This window comes from Podarcis raffonei, chromosome 6 (assembly GCF_027172205.1).
Source record: "Podarcis raffonei isolate rPodRaf1 chromosome 6, rPodRaf1.pri, whole genome shotgun sequence".
NCBI lineage: Eukaryota > Metazoa > Chordata > Lepidosauria > Squamata > Lacertidae > Podarcis > Podarcis raffonei.
This window is the reverse complement of record NC_070607.1, coordinates 48,672,089-48,694,205: the sequence shown is the minus strand read 5'-3', so window position 1 is coordinate 48,694,205 and position 22,117 is coordinate 48,672,089. Positions and strand designations below refer to the sequence as shown.

General features: G+C 40.5%; 1 protein-coding gene across 5 annotated transcripts in view; it reads right to left on the bottom strand.

The window, feature by feature from the left end:
• Positions 1 to 4,730: 4,730 nt before the first annotated feature.
• Positions 4,731 to 22,117, bottom strand: part of TESK2 (testis associated actin remodelling kinase 2) — a 56,316-nt gene continuing 38,929 nt past the window's right edge. For all 5 annotated transcript variants that reach the window (XM_053392615.1, XM_053392611.1, XM_053392612.1 and 2 more), the window contains 6 exons: positions 15,847 to 15,929; positions 14,152 to 14,227; positions 12,760 to 12,843; positions 11,388 to 11,474; positions 10,816 to 10,963; positions 4,731 to 6,643 (listed from right to left, as the gene is read on the bottom strand). In XM_053392615.1, the coding sequence (XP_053248590.1) occupies positions 5,637 to 6,643; positions 10,816 to 10,963; positions 11,388 to 11,474; positions 12,760 to 12,843; positions 14,152 to 14,227; positions 15,847 to 15,929 (1,485 nt within the window). In that variant the 3' untranslated portion in view covers positions 4,731 to 5,636. The remainder of the gene's footprint in view (positions 6,644 to 10,815; positions 10,964 to 11,387; positions 11,475 to 12,759; positions 12,844 to 14,151; positions 14,228 to 15,846; positions 15,930 to 22,117) is intronic.

Genomic DNA, 22,117 nt, shown 5'->3' with positions numbered 1-22,117 from the left:
CAAATTGCAGAGGGAGGAATGGGAGAAGGAACAACATTCAGACTCCAGGGTATGTGGCAGTGGGGGTGCTTTCATCCCACCCTGCTGCTTGTGCCCACCATTTGCATATTTTAAAATGCGCATGGTAGTCATATAATTAAGCTCATTGTTTTGATGATTGAGTCTTTGGATGGGTTGGAAAAGTAGTTAACTAAAGTTCTATGGGCCTCATCAGTGCCTAGTACAAGGCATGTGTAGAAAACCTAGTAAGAGAGACTGCTCCTTAAAGTAACTTAAGACATTCTTGAGGTTCAGCAGGTCTGTTTTGAACAAGGCACCAACAGTACTACAACAACATACCTTTTGCAGACTTGCTGTTGCTCATATCACCTTTTATGAAATATTTCATTGTATCCAACTAAATAATTGTGTGCACTGAATGACTTCCACAAGTGCAACAGTGTTCCCTTTCTTCCCATTGCATGCCCCCCATGGGCTCTTGACATTTCTGCAATTTGGCAGTGTGTGCAATGATTTGGTTAGATACGGCCTATTCTTTTCTGTAACAATAATGGTGAAACTCTTGCCGCAGGAGCTAGAAAACTGCAGCTATGTGTGAGACAGAGGATGGCACAAGAGCTTGAAGATGCAAGAGAATTTCAGAAATAGGTTTCATGCTTTTCTTCTACCCATACCACTTGCCTGTTTTTTGGTAAGTTTGCTGCAGAATAAATGAGTAAGCAGCTAGATGGGCTTCTGCGAACCTTAGTTTGCAAAGGGCAGAGGAAGGTATCTGCCTCATACTCTGCATTCTGTTGTTCTCAAACTAAAACTGCTCAAGCCTTGGAGTGTACTTTAGGTAAAACCTACTGGAAACAACAAAGGATAAAAAATCGATTCACAAATGCTATCTTTAAAGTCACATTTGGCATTACTAGAGGGGAAATGTGCCCAGCCAACTAATGCAGTTACAGCTGAGGTTTAATCTCTTGCTGGCTGCCTTTACTTATAAAAGGCTTTTAATCTTACTCAACTTTGTCACCACTAGTTTTAGCAGGGAAAGAAAACAGTCTGTTTTGTTAATACTCTCTTTCTCAGGCCAAATGATCCTTCCACCAATTAGTTGCAAAGACAGTGGCCTCCCCATGCTGTGGTAGTTTGGCCCTCTGACCAATCTAATCTCAGTAGAAGTATGGTATGCCCAAGTATCAGCTGTGCACAAACTTCCTTTTTGTGAACAAGCAGAAAGCCTTGGTTGATCATAGTGCTTGGTTATGCCCAAATGGCTTCCAAACAAGCCAAAATATGGAGTTAAAGGTTTTAAGTTTGCTTATATATCTTAGCTTGTTTGGCAGCTATTAACCATTTGTTCATAGTGGGAACAGGAAACCTCTCCTGCATATTGCTGCTTAGAATTTATTGTCATAGCACAATTATCAAGCAAACTTGGTATACAACTAAATCAGTACAGCAGGTGTGAGAAACCTGTCACTCTCCAGATGTTACTGAACTACAACTCCCATCAGCCCCCACAAGTGTGGCCAGTGATGACAGTTCATCAACATCTGAAGAGCCAAAGGCTCCCCACATCTGCAGTACAGATCAGCCATAAGTTCTAAATCTATCCAGTATTTCTTACTGTTCCCCCCACCCAAATATATTTATACATTAAGCTTCTCTATCTTTTTCTTCTGCTTGAATTTATTTTGCTTTTGCTTTTCTAACTTCTGTTTTCTGCTTCTAACACTGATGGTACATTTTAATTCACTGGTTGCCACTTACTGCTAATATTCCTAATTGTTGGTGATCTGTGGGTTTCAGCTACAAAGGAGTTGTACGGGGAAAAGAGCAGAACATATTAATCTACCACTTTTGCCTGAACTGGTGCCAACACTGGTGTACTATAGCCTTTTGGGCTAGCCCTGCATGTGTTACAAGAGGTTGTTATAGCTGCTAGTCCTCAAGAGGTCCTGTTCACATAAGCAGCAGAGCCAAGCATCCTAAGTTCATTCAGGACAACTATAAAAGTATTTAATATAACTTGATTTGTTGACATAAGATGATGTGATGACTACTGGGTTAAATGACTAAAAAAAGATTATACCAAATACATGAAATAGGCCAGAAGCAGTATGCCTCCGAATACCTGTTGTGTTGGGGAGGGTACTGTTTATGCATTGCTTCTTGACTTTATGGAAGTGTGACTTGACCACTGGGGGAAACAGAATGATGACACTTGAGTTCAAAGCACAGCTTTGATGAAAGATCAGAACGAAAGTGGGGGGTGTATTTTCTAAGCCACATACTGTTGGGTAGTTGGAAATGGAAACAGCTTCTTGGGGGGGCGGGAATCTGAATTCCACACAACAAATAAATAGTAACTGTGTCTTTGTAGCATGAAATACTATAAAAGGAACCTCTGTGAAATCAGACATTTACCAAAGAAGCAGACTATCACATCCCTTTAAAAGTTGCACAAGAAATGCAACTGTTTCATTGGATTTCATACTGCTCAAGCATTATTCTCGCCCTTATGCTAGTGCAGCAGCTCTTGCTCTGGCGGTCAGAGGATGCTGAATCCAGGCTAGAGCTTTCTTCCTTAGCTCTGTCTTTTCAACCACAAAAGTAGATTTATTTGTTTTTATTCTGAAAGCAAATTGGGAAACAGTTTACAAAAACTGACAAAGAAAACATTCAAATACTTTAAACTAGATTCATCTTTGGTTACTTATTTCAGTTCCAGTAAAACATACTGCTGCTGTAGTTCAGGAAAAAAGTCAGACCAAGTAAAACATAAAAACCAATATTTGCCTTCTTTACACATCCATAAATATCTGCAGTATTAGAAAAATGTTTCGTAAAGATTCTTTTCTGGCAGTGTTAAATTATACACAGGCTACAGACTTTTTTCCTAAGATTTAATGACAAAGTTTAGCTATTTACAGACTGCAAATATTAAGACATAAAATTCCTTCATAAATATGAAAATAGACCTTGCAAAGATCTTTAAACCTTAATCAAATATTTGGCTGCCCCCAAAGGTTATTTTTGCATAGAAATGTAGTGACATGCAGTATAAACAGCAGCATTAAGTGCAAAGAGGAATTATTCAAGTGTCTGTAGTTAAACTGGCAAGAAACACCAGTGTTCTTGGACAAGATACAGCAACCAAGAATAACCTATCATACTCTGTCTTCTGCTGGGGTAGCAATTTGTTACATACAATTATACACAGTCATCTTTCACCAATCAGTCACAAGTATTGCTGCTATTATGTGTTTAATAAATGTAACATAGAAAGATTGAGTGAATTAAAAACAGATTGGGGATCTTAGATGGGTCTGCAGGTCGCTTGTAAGAAAGCAAGATGCATCTGTCAGCAAATCAAAAACATGATAAAAGCAAAATTCACTATTGTATTTGTACAAAGCACTGCCACTGTCTTGCCACAATCTGTATTCATTACAGCTAATGGCCAACAGCTGCTCTGCAATACTGGCTCTAGACTGCATACCCAGAAGGCCTTATGGCCAGGGGCTCTTACATGTTGTAAAAGTGGATAGCATACATTTAATTTTAGCCACACAATGACCAAGGAATTGGCTTCCACCAAGCTCCTTCAAAAAGAACTCCATTACAGTGTGGGCTGGAGAAATGTCATGCTTTCTGTACCAGGATAAGAGACTAAAGCCTTGCACTAGCATTCTGCTAAGAATGCAGAGCAGCCATATAAGCAGCGACCCTCTCCCCCAGCTCAAGAAAGAATACCACATCTGATAGGTTGTTTGCAGAAAAACTGCATGAAAGCAGGAAAAACATAGATGAAGCAAAATTAGAGAGGCCACTTGTTTAAATCTTCACAAAACAGTAAGAGCACAAGTCAAACATCTAAAGGCTACAGGGTTCTAGGAGCTCACACATCAACCACAGACCAGAGTAGGCAGAAGTGTGGACTCCTTTCATGGCCTCTAAAGGAGACTCCAGTGCTCAGTTCTTTCAGTATCCATGCACTGATCAAGAGTAAATGCTTCTTCCTTGGAGGAACAAACTGTTACTATATCCTAAGTGTGCAGTGAGATGGTAACACATTTATTTTTCACTGTCTTTAAAAAAATGCATGCAAAAAAATAGCTGTGGGGAGTTCTCTGGAAGGAACTTGACAAGGGCTCCTATATAAATAAGCATAGATTGCAAAAAGATGTTACTGCTGTTAAGGTTGCAACAAGCAACTCTTGGGCAAAATATTGTTACCTGTTTTTCAAATATTTCCATATCTGTGATCCCCAAGTTATTGCTTGATACTTTTTGTGGACTTTCACCGTTTTTATGGTTCCTTTTTGAGGGGTTAATAAGAGAGGACATCTACACACATCAGGAAGCAGCACTGCTTTTTTATTTCTTCCCCACAGGGGAGTTCTCATTAGCCTATTATATTAAAATAAGGGACTAGAGTCAAGACTTGGGACTCCAATCCCTCTTATTCAGCACATACTAACTTCTCTCTACTTTGAGCATTGTGCTGGACTTGATACTCAGAAAGAGAGACCAGTAAGGACTGGAAGTACTATTTCTGCAGCTACAGTCAGAGTCTAGTGAACAAGCATCCCTCTTCCAATGGAGGAATCTCAGGTGAGGTACTTTTAAGTTATACAAAATGCAAATACAGACCAAGTTTCCATATGTGCACACATCTGTTCAGAGTGTGTGACTGACCCACATGGAGAGGCTAATTGAAGAGTTGCACAAAGAGCTGGATTTTAAGAGAATGCTGATGCGGAATGGCTGGCTTATTTTTTAAGAGCTCTCATGTCAAACACTTGGATGGTTATATACTTAATTTCTTCTACAATATAGAATTGGAGATACTGAAGAGTTACAAACACACAGCTGTTCATCCTCTTTGTGCACTTCAAATTTACTGAATAGGCATTTGGTTGCACAGCACCTATTATTGCTTAAGGAAAATGGGATCAACCTCTTTCTTGGTCATGGTATTAAGGTGACCAAAGCAAGTAATAATTGGACAAGGAATGCTTGAAATAGGAATCTGAGCTGTTTGCTTCCAGTGTTCGAAACTGGATTGGAAGAGGTAGGAAATTTAGCTCCAGCAGTCAAGTCTGACTTTCTTCAGTGGAAGTTTGGGTTTCAGGCCAGCACTATGAACCTGTCATTATAACAGAGGTACAGGATGCTACCACCCTATCTTATCTATGTTGTCCCAGCATTGCCAGTTTCCATCTTGTTATACTCAATAAGAGGTCATTTATACCTGCTCAGCAGCTCTCAAGAAGGGACACAAAAAGTGTTTTATAGATTTTTTTAAAGTATGCTGCCAAGTTTGGAAGAATTTCTTCAATCGGATCTAACTGTGTACACAGACAGAAAATGGCTTCTAAGTAGAGGCAAGCCTAGGATCCTAAATTTATGGCCCTGCATTGATCCAGGCATTCCATGGAGATATTGTTCTCCCCTTCTGCCTGCAGTAGCTGCCTCCTGAGGTACGGTAAGGGATTATGATCTCTCACACACTGACATACATGCTGTCTCTCCAAATGGACTGGTCTGGTTGCTACACTTTGCTAGAGTATTCTGAAATAAAAAATTAAAAAAGCAAAGAAGTTGGGAGGAATATGCCACCATGGTATCATGGCTGAACTTTAAATGTCACATTTTGATTGCTCGCATACTGATGCTGGTGCATCTGAAGATGGGAGAGAAACAAGATTTGAGATGTCACTATCCACTGCCTCAAAAAGAGAGGCTTCTCTGCCAGACTGCGGGGAAGGGTTAACACTGAACAATAGTTTGGAAGACTCCGACCTAGTGGAAGGCATGTTCCTTTGAGTTTCATCTTCAACTTCCATATCTTCAGAGGAGATGCAGGTCATAAACATCTCTGAGGATCTACTATCTGAATGGTCTAAATTATGTGCCAAGATACCATCTACATTCTGGGCAACTTGCCCCCTGGGCTTTCCAAGTTCTGCTTCCTTAGCAAAATTTACAGGGCAGTATCCATTTTCATCTTGGGGCTCCAGTCCATCAGAATAGTCCATTTCTTCCTCCTGCAGAGGAGGAGAAGGCGAGTCCTGCCTATGATGTTTGGCCTGAAAAGGAGGAATCTCAGACACTCCATATTGACTGCTGCTCAGTAGCTTCTGCCGCACTTCAGCCCCCAGCTGGCTAGGATCACATCTACTAATGGTTGAAGAGAGATCCCCAAATGTTCTATAATCTTTATGCACAAATTCAAGAGATCCTGGAAGTGATCTGCTCCGTCTTGCAGGAAGGAAAGAGGAGTCCAGCCAGTCAGTGTTAGAAGTCTGCCGGAATGGGGTCTGGTTCATCTTTAGACATCCTTCTGCCTCCGGGGAGTGCAAGTCAAATACAAGTGATATCACAGATTTGCTTGGCAAATCAAAAAATTTGACCTTTCCACCTTTCAAGTCTTCCCTAGAATTGAAAGGGTTGACTTTCCGGTTTGCCCCTTTGCTTGGTGTATAGTAGGGATCCTGAACATTTATCTTGCGGCAAGGTTTGCGAGAGAATATGTCTGACTGACTGCGCGATAGCCAGATATTGCGCCGTGGACGGGGTGATTTAGGTGGAATCTTGTCATCCAGTGAACTTAGCCTTTTTACTCCTTGTCCCCTCTCTAGTAAACCTAGAATGGAGAGAAAAAGAAAATCAGACTTAAAGGATGTTGCTAGTGACAGGATTAGAATGATACAGAAAAAGATCACCAGTGTACATATGACATTCTGTTCAGTCTTCCACAAAACCCCACACCTTGGAAATGTATGGACTCACATGGAATTCTGTATCAGTTGAGATCTAAATAATTTTTTATTCATCATAAGTAGGAAGTAAAGGTCTAGTGTAGAATATTAGTGCCAATAAATAGTGTTTAATGTAATCTAAGGATTGATATGATCTCTAACTCCTCATGTTCATCCAAAATCTTTTCTCTAAGTCAACATTTTACTGCTTTAAGCTTCATTCTGCATAGACCATTAGAGGGGAATGAAGTACCAATTGTTAAAGACTGAAGACAGAATAACAAGTCTTATCTGTGGGCAAGTATTTTCAAAGGCCAACATAACAGGAGATATAGCCTTCCCATTCTATTATTGTGCTCTGTGCACTAGCAGATTGTTCCCAAGAACAAGAGTTGAGGAGGACAGCCACCATTTCATGAGACTATAAGACAAATTCATGCTACTAAAGGCTGATGTTTTCAACGTGAGGTTTCCTTAGAGCAAAGACACCCCTGTGCTTTGAAAGGTGAAGGCAAACAATAATACCTCCCTCTGGAAGTGAAGAGGTTATATTCCACATCAGCTTTGAAACAGCACATAGTCCAGTGCAGAAACTATGACACACAGCAGTTGGGCTTGGGGGTAAAATCTGTTAAATACATGTAAATAATGCATCACTAAATAGAGCAACTGCAAATATTAAGGTCAAGTGGAAAGTAGCTGTCCCAGCCATGTAACAGCTTCCTCTCAAAACTGAGAACAGGTACCCAAATTTTGGCTGCAATTTCTCTAAGCACACCAGGGGGCAGTGTGATGCTTTACAAGAAGGTACAATCCAATCCTAACACCAATGCTTCCTATGTTTTATTATGTTAAACATACATATTTCTGGGTACATTAAAGGATTTGCAATTCACCAGCACTGATACAGAAACCTTTTGAACAAGTTTCAGGGTCCACATGTATCTCCCACATATGAAAGCGCTTCCTCATTTGCGCAGTGCCAAGTACAGCTCTCCTCACATGTCTCCAGTGCCCTTAATATTGCAAAGAATGAAGTAATAATAATAATAATAATAATAATAATTTATTAGTTATACCCCGCCCATCTGGCTGGGCCTCCCCAGCCACTCTGGGCGGCTTCCATAGAAACCAAAAATACAGTAAAATATCACACGTTAAAAACTTCCCTGAACAGGGCTGCCTTAAGATGTCTTCTGAATGTCAGGTAGTTGTTTATCGCTTTGACATCTGCTGGAAGGGCGTTCCACAGGGCGGGTGCCACTACCAAGAAGGCCCTCTGCCTGGTTCCCTGTAGCTTTTCTTCTCGCAATGAGGGAACCGCCAGAAGGCCCTTGGCGCTGGACCTCAGCGTCCGGGCAGAATGATGGGGGTGGAGACGCTCCTTCAGGTATACTGGACCGAGGCCATTTAGGGCTTTAAAGGTCAGCACCAACACTTTGAATTGTGCTCGGAAACGTACTGGGAGCCAATGTAGGTCTTTCAAGACCGGTGTTATATGGTCTCAGTGGCCGCCCCCAGTCATCAGTCTAGCTGCCGCATTCTGGATTAGTTGTAGTTTCCGAGTCACCTTCAAAGGTAGCCCCACGTAGAGTGCATTGCAGTAGTCCAAGCGGGAGATAACCAGAGCATGCACCACTCTGGCGAGACAGTCCGCAGGCAGATAGGGTCTCAGCCTACGTACCAGATGGAGCTGGTAAACAGCTGCCCTGGACACAGATTTGACCTGTGCCTCCATGGACAGCTGTGAGTCCAAAATGACTCCCAGGCTGCGCACCTGGTCCTTCAGGGGCACAGTTACCCCATTCAGGACCAGGGAATCCTCCACACCTGCCCGCCTCCTGTCCCCCAAAAACAGTACTTCTGTCTTGTCAGGATTCAACCTCAATCTGTTAGCCGCCATCCATCCTCCAACCGCCTCCAGACACTCACACAGGACCTTCACCGCCCTCACTGGTTCTGATTTAAAAGAGAGGTAGAGCTGGGTATCATCCGCATACTGATGAACACCCAGCCCAAACCTCCTGATGATCTCTCCCAGCGGCTGCATGTAAATGTTGAAAAGCATGGGGGAGAGGACAGAACCCTGAGGCACCCCACAAGTGAGAGCCCAGGGGTCTGAACACTCATCCCCCCCCCACTTTCTGAACACGGCCCAGGAGGAAGGAGTGGAACCACTGTATGACAGTGCCCCCAGGTCCCAGCCCCTCAAGACGGTCCAGAAGGATGTTATGGTCGATGGTATCAAACGCCGCTGAGAGATCCAGCAGAACTAGGAAACAGCTCTCACCTTTGTCCCTAGCCCGCCGGAGATCATCAACCAGTGCGACCAAGGCAGTTTCAGTCCCATGAGGCCTAAATCCCGACTGGAAGGGATCCATATGGTCCGCTTCTTCCAGGCGTGCCTGGAGTTGTTCGGCAACCGCCCGCTCAATCACCTTGCCCAAGAATGGAAGATTTGAGACTGGGCAATAGTTGGCCATCGTGGCCGCATCTAAAGATGGTTTTTTAAGAAGCGGTTTAATAACCGCCTCTTTCAGCGGGTCTGAGAAGGCTCCCTCACGGAGGGAAGCATTCACCACTCCACGAAGCCCATCACCCAGCCCTTCCCGGCTAGCTTTTATAAGCCAGGATGGGCAAGGATCCAGGAGACAGGTGGTTGGTTTCACTCGTCCAAGCAGCCTGCCCACATCCTCGGAGGTAACAGATTGGAATTGATCCCACTCAACTTGACTAGACAGAACTCTAGCACTCTCCCGCCCCGGCCCTGCTCCCACGGTGGAGTCTACTTCTTCCCAAATCTGAGCGATTTTATCTGCAAAAAACTTTGAAGAATGAAGAACCCAGTGTACTCTGGATGAAGCTGACAGCGGCTATCGCTGTTCAAATGAAGGCACTTTTCCATACAATCCTCAATCCTTATTGTGTGGGGTAATGACACCTATAGCCCAAAACAATGTAATCAGTCCCTAGATTCATTTCACTCGCAGTTTCCACAAACCAACTTGCAGCAGTAGTCTTCAAAGCTGCAATAATTCAAACTGATCTGATATAGCCTCTAGGAAATACTTTGCAATAAGTCAGCCTCTGGTTAAAGGTCAGACATCCCAAGCCAACAAGGAAGAGCTTAATTTGGATGAAGTTCCTGGAATCTGTTTCACAAGGGCACAGCAGACACCAGGAGCCTTGTTTGCTTCTAAAATTAGATATTTAAACTCCAAAAGTGCAAGCTACAGAAAAAGCTACTAACAGCTAGTAGTTACTTATGTAACAGTTTCCTTTTGAGGTCTATATAGTTAGAATTTGGGTACCTACGGAACTGGGCTTTAGAAAAAGTGGGAAATAAGAATAAAAAAGATGAACGATCAAAAGTTTACATCATATGCAAATAAAATGTTCCCTTTGAAAAATAAAATAAGAGGACTAATGTCAAGCAACAAAGCATTTGTGAGAACTGGTCTTCATCTGTCATAGCCTATGATGCATAAAAAATGGTTGTCTCAGAAATGATATTAGGGTATGGGGGAAAGTTTGTTCTCAAAGTGGCACCTCCTCTGATCCTGCAAGGATTACGACACTAAACAAAGGATTATTTTACTCCACTAGTCAAGATGACCCTTAATGACATTAAGCAGAGCAATTCTAATTCACATTTACATATGGGGCGTGGCAGAGAGAAGACAAGACAACATCCTGGAGATCCATTTGCAGAGTGTCCATCATACCAACTGTCCTGCTACTGCCACTGCAAACAGAGCAGCTTCCTTTTCTCTCCCCAGCCCGAACTGACAGGGCTGGGACAGAGTTGCACCTTTTCCATGGGCCTGTCTGGGGAAAGGGGGCTTTGGCACACACCTTGTTTCCCCAATGCAACATCAATATTGAATTTCGTGATAATGTAGCTCAAGTCAAGTTTTCTTATTTAGAAATAAAAGTATTATTTCTGGTTTACATTCCCCATCAAAAATTCAAGAAAGGAACCCTCACTATAATACAATTTTTGTTATTCTTGATTAGTAATCGGAGCAGCTTTGTGCTCATTCCCCTTGATCCCTACCTTTGGAAACTGAGATGGGTTTTCGATCTGCGCTGTCCAGATTTAGGAGCTTTCTTTCTCTTTCAGCCTCCTCACTTTTCAAGTTCCCTAGAATTTCCTCCAGTGTCTTGCCAATGTCAGCAAATGAAGGACGTAATTTTGGGTCCATCTATTAACAAAATAAGTGACAAGATACATAAGAGCTTAGTCATGAAGAAAAATCTGTACACTATGTTACAAAAACATTATTTTCTTGGTTTTTTATAAATTAATTCTCACAGGCACCATCTTTAACACATGTATACCTACAGGCATATTGTTATGTTACATGGAAGAAAGATTAACTGATGTTTCATTTTGACAAAGCCATACATCTAAAGCAATGTGGAGCAGAGGAACTATAACTTTTAAAATATCCTCTTTGCTTTAAAATATCCTATTTGCATTCCAGAAATCTAACATTAGATTGTATAGATGTCCTCTCCTCCAAGTCCCTCATGAACCATTTATCCAAGTTACCAGAGGACTCAGTGTACTGATGTTTTGTTTTAGGAAATATGCTCATTCCATTATTTTCCTTTAAATATACTCACATTGCAGCAGTTGAAGGCCAACTGGAGGAAGTTAGGGGGACAATCTCCCACCATGTGCTGGAAAGCATCATAATCCAACCCAAAATTCTGCAAGTAGAGGTGGAAAAAGAAAAGGAAGGGAAAAGTTAACAATTGAGGCACAAGAGAGGAGGGGGGAGGAAATATGTGCTAGACGAGGAAATGAGGAAATCATGAAGACAGTGTTACAAGGCAAAGCATGAAAGGGAATTACAGATAATAATTCTCTACTTAAGCAATACAATGAATTACATATATAGGTTATTCCCCATACAAGCAACACACCAAATCACATCTATTAGTGCTCTAACACAAATACAAGGTTCCTATGTAGATATGAGCAATGGCAAGGGGAAAGGGTAATTTCTTCTTGTCTCAGTTTGTGCCTTGATCTTGTATGGACACTGAGGTATACCTACTGTCTCCTAAACATTCTGCCATATGAGCTGAATTTATCTGAAGTACAGTTCATATAACCTGACATTCCTAACTGTACAATGTTTAGCCATCTACAGCTTAAAATGCATAAATAAACTGCATAACGTATCTGTGATGAGGTAGGAAAACTTTCAACTTGCATCATAATCCATCTAGTTTTGCAATAACTTTGGCATGGACTACTTTAAGAGTTGGTAATTTCATAAGTTCTCTCCAAGGCAAGATGACTGCCTCAAAATCCCCCCTTCTCTTGCAAAGAGAAGACATTTTCTACACTTTCAGTTTGAGAATATTTCATAGGAAGCTGCCTTAAGCCAGGTCAGGCTACTTGCAATTTGACCAAGCATCATCTACTTCAGCTAGCAGTAATTCTCAAGTGTCTCCTGCAGAGGTCTATCAAATTAGTGCCTACCTAGTCTTTTTAACTGGAGATGCCTGGGGTTGAACCTGGAACTTTCTGAATAGGTAGGATAGGACATGACAACTTCTCTCTTATCCTGCTCTCCTGTGAAAAGGCAGAAGTGCATCTGAGGTAGTGAGGCAACTCGCCAATACCAAAATGTATTTCTAATTTAGAAAAGAAGGATTCCTATGCAGATAGTCCTCTTTCAGTGAATAAGGTACCATCAATAAGCTGCTTTGGGTTATACCAGTCAGATATTATAGAAGCTCATGACTAATTCCTGATGTAGCATTCACCTGCAAAGTATAATTATGTGCTTTAAATGGGGAAGGAGTGGAGAGAAGGAGTTAGTGCCAGTCTCTGCATGCAACTGTAGCAGAGGATGAATGCTTTCTTAGAAGACTTATACAGTGGTCATTCATCATGTGTTCAGCAACTCTGCAAACATTAATGACCCAGCAAAATTCTTGAGGATTCTTCCCTTTCCAGTCCTTGTTAATGCACTCTGCTTACCTCTGTGCGAGGGAGATAGTCTGGATCTGCCTGGATCCTTGCTATAATCTCACAAAGAATGATGCCATACGAGAATACATCCGCCTGAGGAGGGGTGGAGGGGGAGAAAGAAAACATGACCACAACTTTATTACAGGCACTCCTATGCTGCCTGATCTGGTAGGGTCTCCCTTCCCCATTCACATGACAAAAGTGTCCTCTAAGGTGTTCATGCTTTTTACTTTCCAACATTTGCCAAAGTTCTAGGTCAAGCAATTAAAACCTAGGCCTGCGGAGTGGCAGTCTCACTCCCTTCTCCTAAGGGATAATGCATAAAAGCATATTCATTGAAAAGGTATCTTAGGACCCAGAGATGTACCTGTAAACAGGGCTCAATGTGGACTTTTCAACTTTGAGGTGCTCTCTGCTTCCCCATCTCTGCTGCTCAGTGCATGTGTGCAAGCCCCCAGATCAAAGTCCAATTGCCTATTTCCCTTTCCTTCCATGCTTCAGGTAGGATGCCCAATTTGTATTGTTATATGATCAAGTGTGTGTTTACTATACTTTTTAAAAAATGGCTAACCTTTATTCACTCTTAAAACTGCTCTGAGAAGATGTGACTGTGGTTGCGGCCAGCTAATCAGTACTGTGCAAAACTGGCTTTTGTTGCAAACCAGAAGAACATATTTAAGCTCAGTCTGGGAGAGCCTGGACAAAAATGTGGTGTGCTAAAAAATAATGTACATCTAATGTACATGTATCCCACTGCCCACTCTAAACAAGGAAAATCAGAAAATGTTGCAGTATTAATTGGGAGAGAGAGCTCATCCAACCAATTACCAAATGTATTTAGAGCTATAGAAAATACTACTCAAAGAAAAGAGAAAGTACATAACATATTGCTGTGCAATATTCAAAACAAAACAGCATGTGTATGACTAGAGAAAACAACCTCCCCTATAGCATATCATACCTATCATATGAGATAATTCAGCTAGGTACTTGCAGGCACAGGGTTTCATATGATTTATGCTGTGCTGCTTTTTACTTGCTTATCTAGAAGCATTTATTGTCATAATAAAACTGTAAAGGTTGAGAAACCCATTTTTTGCTACTCTGAAAATTAAGAAAAACAGAAACCTTGGATATTTATTCCACTTAATGAAATAAAAAGTGCTGTCGTTCTATTCAGATGAGATCTATAGTAATCCACAGAACTCTGAAATCATGTTCAGGAAGGAGCAGATTCCAACTGAATTTTCTACGTAGGACCCATTCAGCTAAACGTATTAATTACTATCATGTTAGAACAGCTTTAAAGCTACAGATGCTCACAAATTCCCCACCCCCAACTATGCCAGGCAACCAGCAACCCAGTATCTATTAACTGATGTATAATTAAAGAAGACCAACCTTTTCATTATATGGCTCATCTCTCAGCACTTCAGGTGCCATCCAGTAAGGAGAGCCCACCACTGGCAGTTTCTCACTTTAAACATTTGAAGAGAGAGGTGGTTAGAAACTGGCAAATTAAGCATTTCTTTGCAACTCCTTTCACTTTCAGCATGGGAACAAGTACAAGCTGTTCTCTTGCCATTCATATTGATTCTATTTGTCTGGGCAACAGAAGGTGATGGAGAGAGCAGAGGTGAAGTGTGAAGTGGCCAGAGTACCACTGCAAGCCAAAAGAGCTTCTGTCCTTTCTCCTGAAAGGCCTCTTCATAGTTCTAGGCTCTTTAGAGCAAGTCTTCAGATATCATTAACATGCAACAGTTGACACTTCAGAACACCATTCAGTAGCAGATAACCCTTATCTTGAACAAAATATCCCATGACAAATCAGACTATTCAGAAATTTCTCCCTAGAAAATTCAGACAATTCTACTTAGGAAGCATGATCGGAAGCTTCCTAGAAATTGAAATAATTCATTTCTATATTTACAGAGCAGCTGTGTCAAGTCAGTACATTTTTTAGTTTAATTTTGTTTCACCCGAACTGTTCAGTTCATTAATGGATCACTTATCCAGCGGGAAGAATATGACAATATTGATTTGCATAACTGCTTGAAGTATGTTCAGGGTCAAAATAGTAATTTTACAGTACCCCACTCATTAGTATTCATGGTGCTTTACACAGCAGTTAAACCATTTTGATATCTTTTTTTAAAAAGAAAATGAAAAACAGGAAGGCAAGGAGAAAGGTTTCTAAGTGATGTGATGATATCTGAAAGAACTGTATAGAACTTTCAAGAACTGATTTCAGTGAGAGAACTCAGATGTGGATCGTGTAAAGGAAGAATACCTGAGCATGTGCAAAGTACTTATATTCATCACTGAGCAAACATATAGTGCAGCAAACACTGAGGATCAAAAGGTGCATGTCAAGGTGAGCACCAACATCTATCTTTTTTAGGAGATGACCTCATTTAGCCACTATGCAAACTCATGGTAAAAACTCCCAGAGCAACTTCAGTCTTAGTCTATTGCAGCTAAAACAAAGAGGCTTATAGCACCTTAAAGTCTAACCAATTTATTATGGCATAAGCTTTCATGGTCTGGAGTCCATTTCATAAGTTGCTGCTGGGACTGTTATCCTCACTTGACAGATACATATACACACTGGGGCATACAAGAGAGAAAATATAAATAGGTAGGCTAAAAAAAGCCAATAATTGCAAACAGGTGGAATACAGTCCTGTTCTTCTTCAGCTTTGGTTTTGCAGGTTGCTGCTGATCTGAAAGCTGCCACTCTCTATTAGAAGAAATTCAAAAAGAAATCTAGCATGAAATAGAAGAATTAGAACTAATAACTATATTTGATTTTGTTTGCCCTGTTTGGCAAGTTTAATTCTGTTTGTATATACAAAACGGTTCTCTCTCCCACTGCAGGTATTAGCAATGAGAAGTTGATTCTGTTAAATAACTTATAACCAATACCTGCTGCTGTGAATGGTCACTACTTGTTTGACAGATTAAAAGCTTTACTGAATTTTCAGACTGTACCTTTAAATTTCTTTACCATTTTATTCCCACGGCTGAGGATTTCCCCCATATTTTATGTTTGCAGTAATATTCCTCATTTTGATTCATGCTGACAATGCTACTTACCTGAAGTCTGGGATTTTCTCTGCTAAGCCAAAGTCACCAACTATAGCAGAATATCCATTCTCATCATGCTTTATCAAACAGTTCTGAATGAAAAGAAGAGGGGAATTAGTGTGGTCCACATTTGAATCCCACCATTAAAAACTTAAAACTAGGAAGCAATGCAAGTAAGAGTGTGTGTTATATGGTATCCCACCCTTCATCAGAAGCGATCTCGAGACAGCTCACAAAATTAAATATACAATCAACTAACAAACCATTAATCATAGTAACTAATCCATCTGTCAGGTATTACAAGGAACACCTCTCATTGTAATGCAGGCACATGCACCACAAATTTAAGAGGGCTGGCTGAAGAGATAAGTCATTAGCTGGTGCATAAATATAGACAAGTATGCACCAGGTGAAGTTCTGAGGGGAGCGAATGTACCACAAATGGAGTGTTCTTGCCAAGACCCTCTGGTGCGTCATCTTGTGACTTCAGTCAGCAATGGCACTGCCAGAGGAGCCTCCAACCACAAAGCCTGGCCAGAACAACATGGGGTGTTTCTTCAGATAATCAGGCCCCTATTATGCCATTTAGGGGTTTGTGTGTCAGAAATAAAACTGAAATTGGCCTGGTGGCCAATAGGCAGCCAGGTGTATGTATTTGAGGACTAGTTATACAGTCCTAGGCAAATATACCTACTAAAACTCTGGCTTCTGCAATCTCCAGGTATGACTGATCTGAAGATCAGCCAAAGCTACTGCTCATTTTTTTAGCAATCTGTTCTGGTTTAAACAGTTTGACTGGGAAAAAGAATGTCCATCCCAATTCTAAATATGCAACAGTTACCTGAATAATTACCCAATAGCACAGGAACATTGGGGAGGCTAGAGAAACTAGGAGTGCGATTCTATGCTCGCTGAGTCAGACGTAAGCCACATTACATTCAGGAGGCTTACTCCCAGGTAAGTATGTTTTGGATTGCAGCCTAAGGATCCACTCTTAAACATGCTTATTAGGAGCAATTCCCCTTGAACACAGTAGGAATTCTCAACAAGTATACAACTGCACCATAAGGCTGGAAATTCTATTCACATTTGGGAGCAAATCATACTGAACGCAGCAAGATTTCTGAGCAAACACATATAGGAATGAGTTCCAAACAGAACAAGGAACAAATATGATACATTGGGCTCTTGTGCTGTTTGATATCTTTCAGTGAAATCACTGCTAGATTCAGTTCATGGATTATTACTACTATGAATTATAATTTCTAGGTTTACACTGCATTTAGGCTGTAGTTTAAGGACAGTGTTTTTTGTTTTTTGTTTTGCCTTTTACTGATTTTAAGATCTCAGGTAGAACATTAATTTGATATTTCCATTCAGAACATTTTTGGGATTTTGCTTACATACATTTAATCTATTTTAAAATTAAAAAATAACTTGCTTGCAATGTCTGCAAGCCACTGTCAAGTCTCACTTAGCCAAAATCTTGTAGGTTAACTAGGACTGTGAACTGTAGTCTTTACGGGATTTGGAGAGCAATGGCCACATCATTACAATGATACTTAACTGTCAAAGACAAGGAGCAGATGGGGGAAATTAAGCATTCTGGTCTGTGTACTGTTCTCTCTAATGTACTGATGCCTCTGGCACTGGCCACTGTTAGCCTTTCATTATAAAATGAAAGTATAGCAAAGTTCTGTTCTGTTTTAGTTTTGTCCAGTTTAATTTCTTGCACAACTGCATTGCCCACTGTGTGTAACACACACATCCATGTTAACAGCAGGCAGCAGTATCTTTATGGACTTCTCTTGAGTTGTAACCTGCAAAAGCAGCAAATAAATTCAGGTACTTGCCTGCTCATAAAAAGAGCAGATAGGAAAGGGGAGGGGGAGGAAGGGAGGGGTCTCAGATCTTCATTGTACTTCTATCATGGACACACAGAGATTCCTGTTTGACTCCTAGGTCCCAATTAATATTTATTTTATTTTAACCTGGATCAGTTATAGCACACACAGCTCACTTTGAGTTTTAAAAAACTGCACAAGGTCAACTGAATCAGGCCAACCCAACACACACTAAAGCTTCTCAATTATGGCCTTTGTTATCTCTCGTCAAAGAATGCATTCATTCAGCTTGCTTGTGGTAAACTATTTGTTCACAGCAAAATGCAGCTAAATCCTAGAGGGATAACATTAATCATACAGCAATGTTAAAACCACGATGAAAATTCAGCAGTTGGTGTAGAAGTAACCATATGTTGGGCAGCAGCCATTTGATAATGCTAGGGTTCTTTTTTGGTGCTTCATATGGCAAGTAATTTTTCTACCTACTTAAGAAGCTTTTAGTAGAATACAATGAAATCAAGCTTTCTCTTACAGTTTATGAACTTTCAAACTATATACCCTGAATACAGAGTTGTATTTCTCAAAAAAAATTATGCTGCTGATCAGTGAGTGGTTGCTATTCCATTTGCTTTCCTGCATTAGCCTTCAATATTTTTTTCCTTAAATGTAAAGAATGCATGGGAGGCACATCTTATTGTCCAAACTTTTACAAGTATTCCAGTAAGAATAACTGCTTTGAATTTGTTTGAACATAACTTCATGTCAAACTCTGCTTGAGATACCCTTTTCAATCATTATGGCACCCACCCACAGTTTGTCTCCTAAACTCATTCCTATTCATTATCTCGCTCAAAACTTCCCTTTTCCTGTACTCTCTGAAATTGCTGCCCCTTCACCCCAGTAACTATACCTTACTGTAACTAAGTCAAAGTGTGTGTAATTGAAACCACCATGTTCTTCTCTGCCTCCATTTCCCTCCCACTTCCTCCGTTTTTCCTGTGTTTATTTTAGAATGCTATTTGTAAAGCATCGTGTTTTACCTGAACCAGTGGGTTCAAATTACAAGAAAGGAGATTCCAACTAATCATTAGGAAGAACTTTCTGACAGTAAGAGCTGTTCAACAGTGGAAAGGGATTACATTGGAAGGGAAAGGGACTCTCTTTCATTGGAAGTGTTTAAATCTACCTGTCAGCTATTTTTTAGCTGCAATTCCTGCATTTGCAGGACTAGGTGATCCTTTGGGTCTCTTTCAACTCTACAAATCTATGATCTATGTGTACATAGGTAGATTTTTATAGATTTTTTTAAGCCCAATTTTAAGCCATATTAATTGTGCCTTATTTAGTTTCTTCTCTAATCAAATTTCAGTTCAAATAGTAATATGTATTGAGACCCGAATTAACATGGGCAATCTGCTAAATCAGATAACACTACAAGGACATCAGAAAATTATTCCAGAAAACCCACATCACTGATTAGCCAAGCTGTGCTCTACAAGGCAACTGTGAGCATTTCTTATAGATATGTCCCTGGATTGAGCTTCACAGAAGGTCTCTGGGAAACTTTTTAATTATATTTATTTTGATAAAGAGAAGGCAATCAGACTGGGAACCAATGGTGACATTTACTCGGAATACTTACTATCACTATAACATCCCTGAAAATAAGTATTTAGAATGAATTTAATCTGAACAATCAGGAGTGTTCTTGGTTAGTAAGGAGTGACAGGCTAGCAATAGGTTTTGAGGGGAAAAAAAATCAGGTTTGCTACCATACTGTTTTAAGGCAAAATTCAAAGTCATTGTCTTTAAAACCCTATTTGTTTCAGTCCAGGATATTTAAAGGACTGCCATCTGCCCTACTTTAATCTTCCCGTCCACTGAGGTCAATGAGAGAGGCGCTTTTTGTATGTCCAATCACCCATCGCCATCTGAAACATGGTGGGTGGGACTAGCACTGCTCTATTTATCTAGCCCAGTACCCTCTACCCTGACTGGTCTTGCACAGAGGCTTTTCACAGGCTGCAGGCGCCAAGGATTGAACATGGAATATTCTGTATGCAAATATTGCACTCTACCACTGAGCTACGGCCCCTCGTTATGCAGATTCAAATTCTGTGGAATGTATTGCTACATTGCATGTATAAAAAAGTCCAATAATACATGATCAAATCTCTCTGTGGAGACTTCCCCAGAGATACAATTCTGGAAGTTTATACAACCTGAGTTATTCCTTAGGCTGAAATCTTCACTTAAAGAAGCTGAAACTGAGCTCCAAAGAGTTAACAAATGTTTATACATAAACAGATGTGAGTGAACATAAAGCTCCTTTTGTGTGTTGAGAGAGCTTAACATCTGCTTTGCACAGTGTAATCCTGCTAAGGAAGTTCAACATTTATTTTCTTCTCACATAAGAAAAGATATCCACTAGCAATAGCTTGTTCAGGCCCAATGCAGTTTCCATTAATTTTCTTTGTGCTGCGGAAAGCAAAGAAGGATTGCTTTATATTCAGGCATGTTACCACAGTTTCCTTCACATTAGCTAAAACAGCCAAATGGGACAATATGATCCTGCTGCTGTCTTAATGGTTACATACAACTTTTACAGTATTGCTAAAGAAATCCATGTCTGCTAAATGAAGTCATTTAAGAGTCTCAATTTATGCTGAAAAGTGTGATATAAACTCTCTCTCTCTCTCTCTCTCTCTCTATATATATATATATAAACAAGAGAAAGTTCAGACAATTTTGCACTGTAAAAGTTTGTCTCAGACAAACAGATTTATCTAAAAACATTAACAGGTAAGAAATGCATCCTCACAATAACTCATTGTCTCCTGCTTCTCATCCTTTTTCATTATTCCTTTCTGCCAACTTGAAGGTTTTACAAGCAAATTATCTAAATCCAAATATAAAGCTTAAATAGCAATTCCATAAATCAAAGGAAGGTAGGAAAAAGGCTAGCATAAAAAAATATGCTGAGTAGAATTGTTATCATTTAAGTAACATTGGTATTTCTATTTTAGGATTTTTAATTTTAGGATTATGGAGCTTTTGTACTACTCTGGCTTGTCAAACTTGAAAACTTTTCAAGAAGCATAATGGCAACATGGAAATCTACTCCTCATTCTCCACAGTGTTCTCAGTATATTTTGCATTTAGACCAGGGTGCAGGGAAGAACCTTTGGTCGTTAGTCTGATAAGGATCCCAAAATGGTCCACAAGGATGTTTTCCTCAAAAAACCCTGAGCTGTCTGTCTCTCCTTGTAAGCTTCATGCATGTGCATCTGGCTGGAAAGCATACAAGCAAAAATGCTACTATTTTTCAAATGAGGAAAAGAACTGGACCCTCAGCCAGAGCTTCTGTGCTTCACAGAATGCCTCTCAGGCTGTGTGTTTAAAAGCAAAGAAGAAATGGTGAGAAATGCAAATATTTTAGCTGTTCAACACAAGTCCTTTGTGATACTGATAAAGATGTTCAACCATTAGGGGCTTTGCTGGGCTTAAATATAAAACCTCTTAGGATCCTACCTAGAAAACATGAACAAGTCAGATAGATATTGGCAAAGGAGGTTTGCAGTACAATCCTAACCACGCCTACCCAGAAGAAAATCCTATTGAATTAAATGGGGCTTTCTGCCAGGAAATAGAACTGCTAGCACATTTGCAAAGCTAAGCAGGTCTGCTTTGGTTTCAAAGTGGATGGGGGATTGCAAGGTGAGATTCCTGCCTCTCAGAGGGTTGGAACAGATTGCCCACGGGGTCCCTTCCAACTCTACAATTCTATACCCCATACCTGTGATGTCAAGTATGCAGCAGGTAGACACACAGCAGCCAAGAAATGATTTGGAGTGTGCTCCCAGTTGTTCCTTGGCAAGTGAGGATTGGTGCTGCTGAAAGAACCAATTACTTTGTATTCCCAGCTTGAATTCAAGCTGGTGATTCAAATGATTTTAATCTACTGGCATGGCTCAAGCCATGGCGACAAAGGAAAATAATTACTCTGCGTCATCTGATGTCATGTTGAAGTCAGGTAATTTGAGTGGACAGCTCCACCCAGCTGTCAAATTGGTCTACAGGGGATGGGGGAGCTGCCAAAATGGCCCACCAGCTGCTAAAGCTTCCCTACCCCCGATTTAAAGGGTTCAAAAAGGTTGCACATTATACTGTTGTAATTCTAACTATCTATAAAGGTAGATATCATCATAGTACAAATGGGGAGAGGGGTCGACATTGAGAGGGTGTGGCTTTTTTAAGGCTACCTAGTGAGTCCAGGGCTGATTCAAACGGGAGAATTCATCGTTTGTATCTCAATCACTTAAATAGTAAGATAGAGTGAAACCACAGGCAACACTAACAGGAATTATGATTTGCTCACCAATATTGTAACACCAAACAATTTTACACTATTATGTGATATCAGTGCAGCCTAAGTG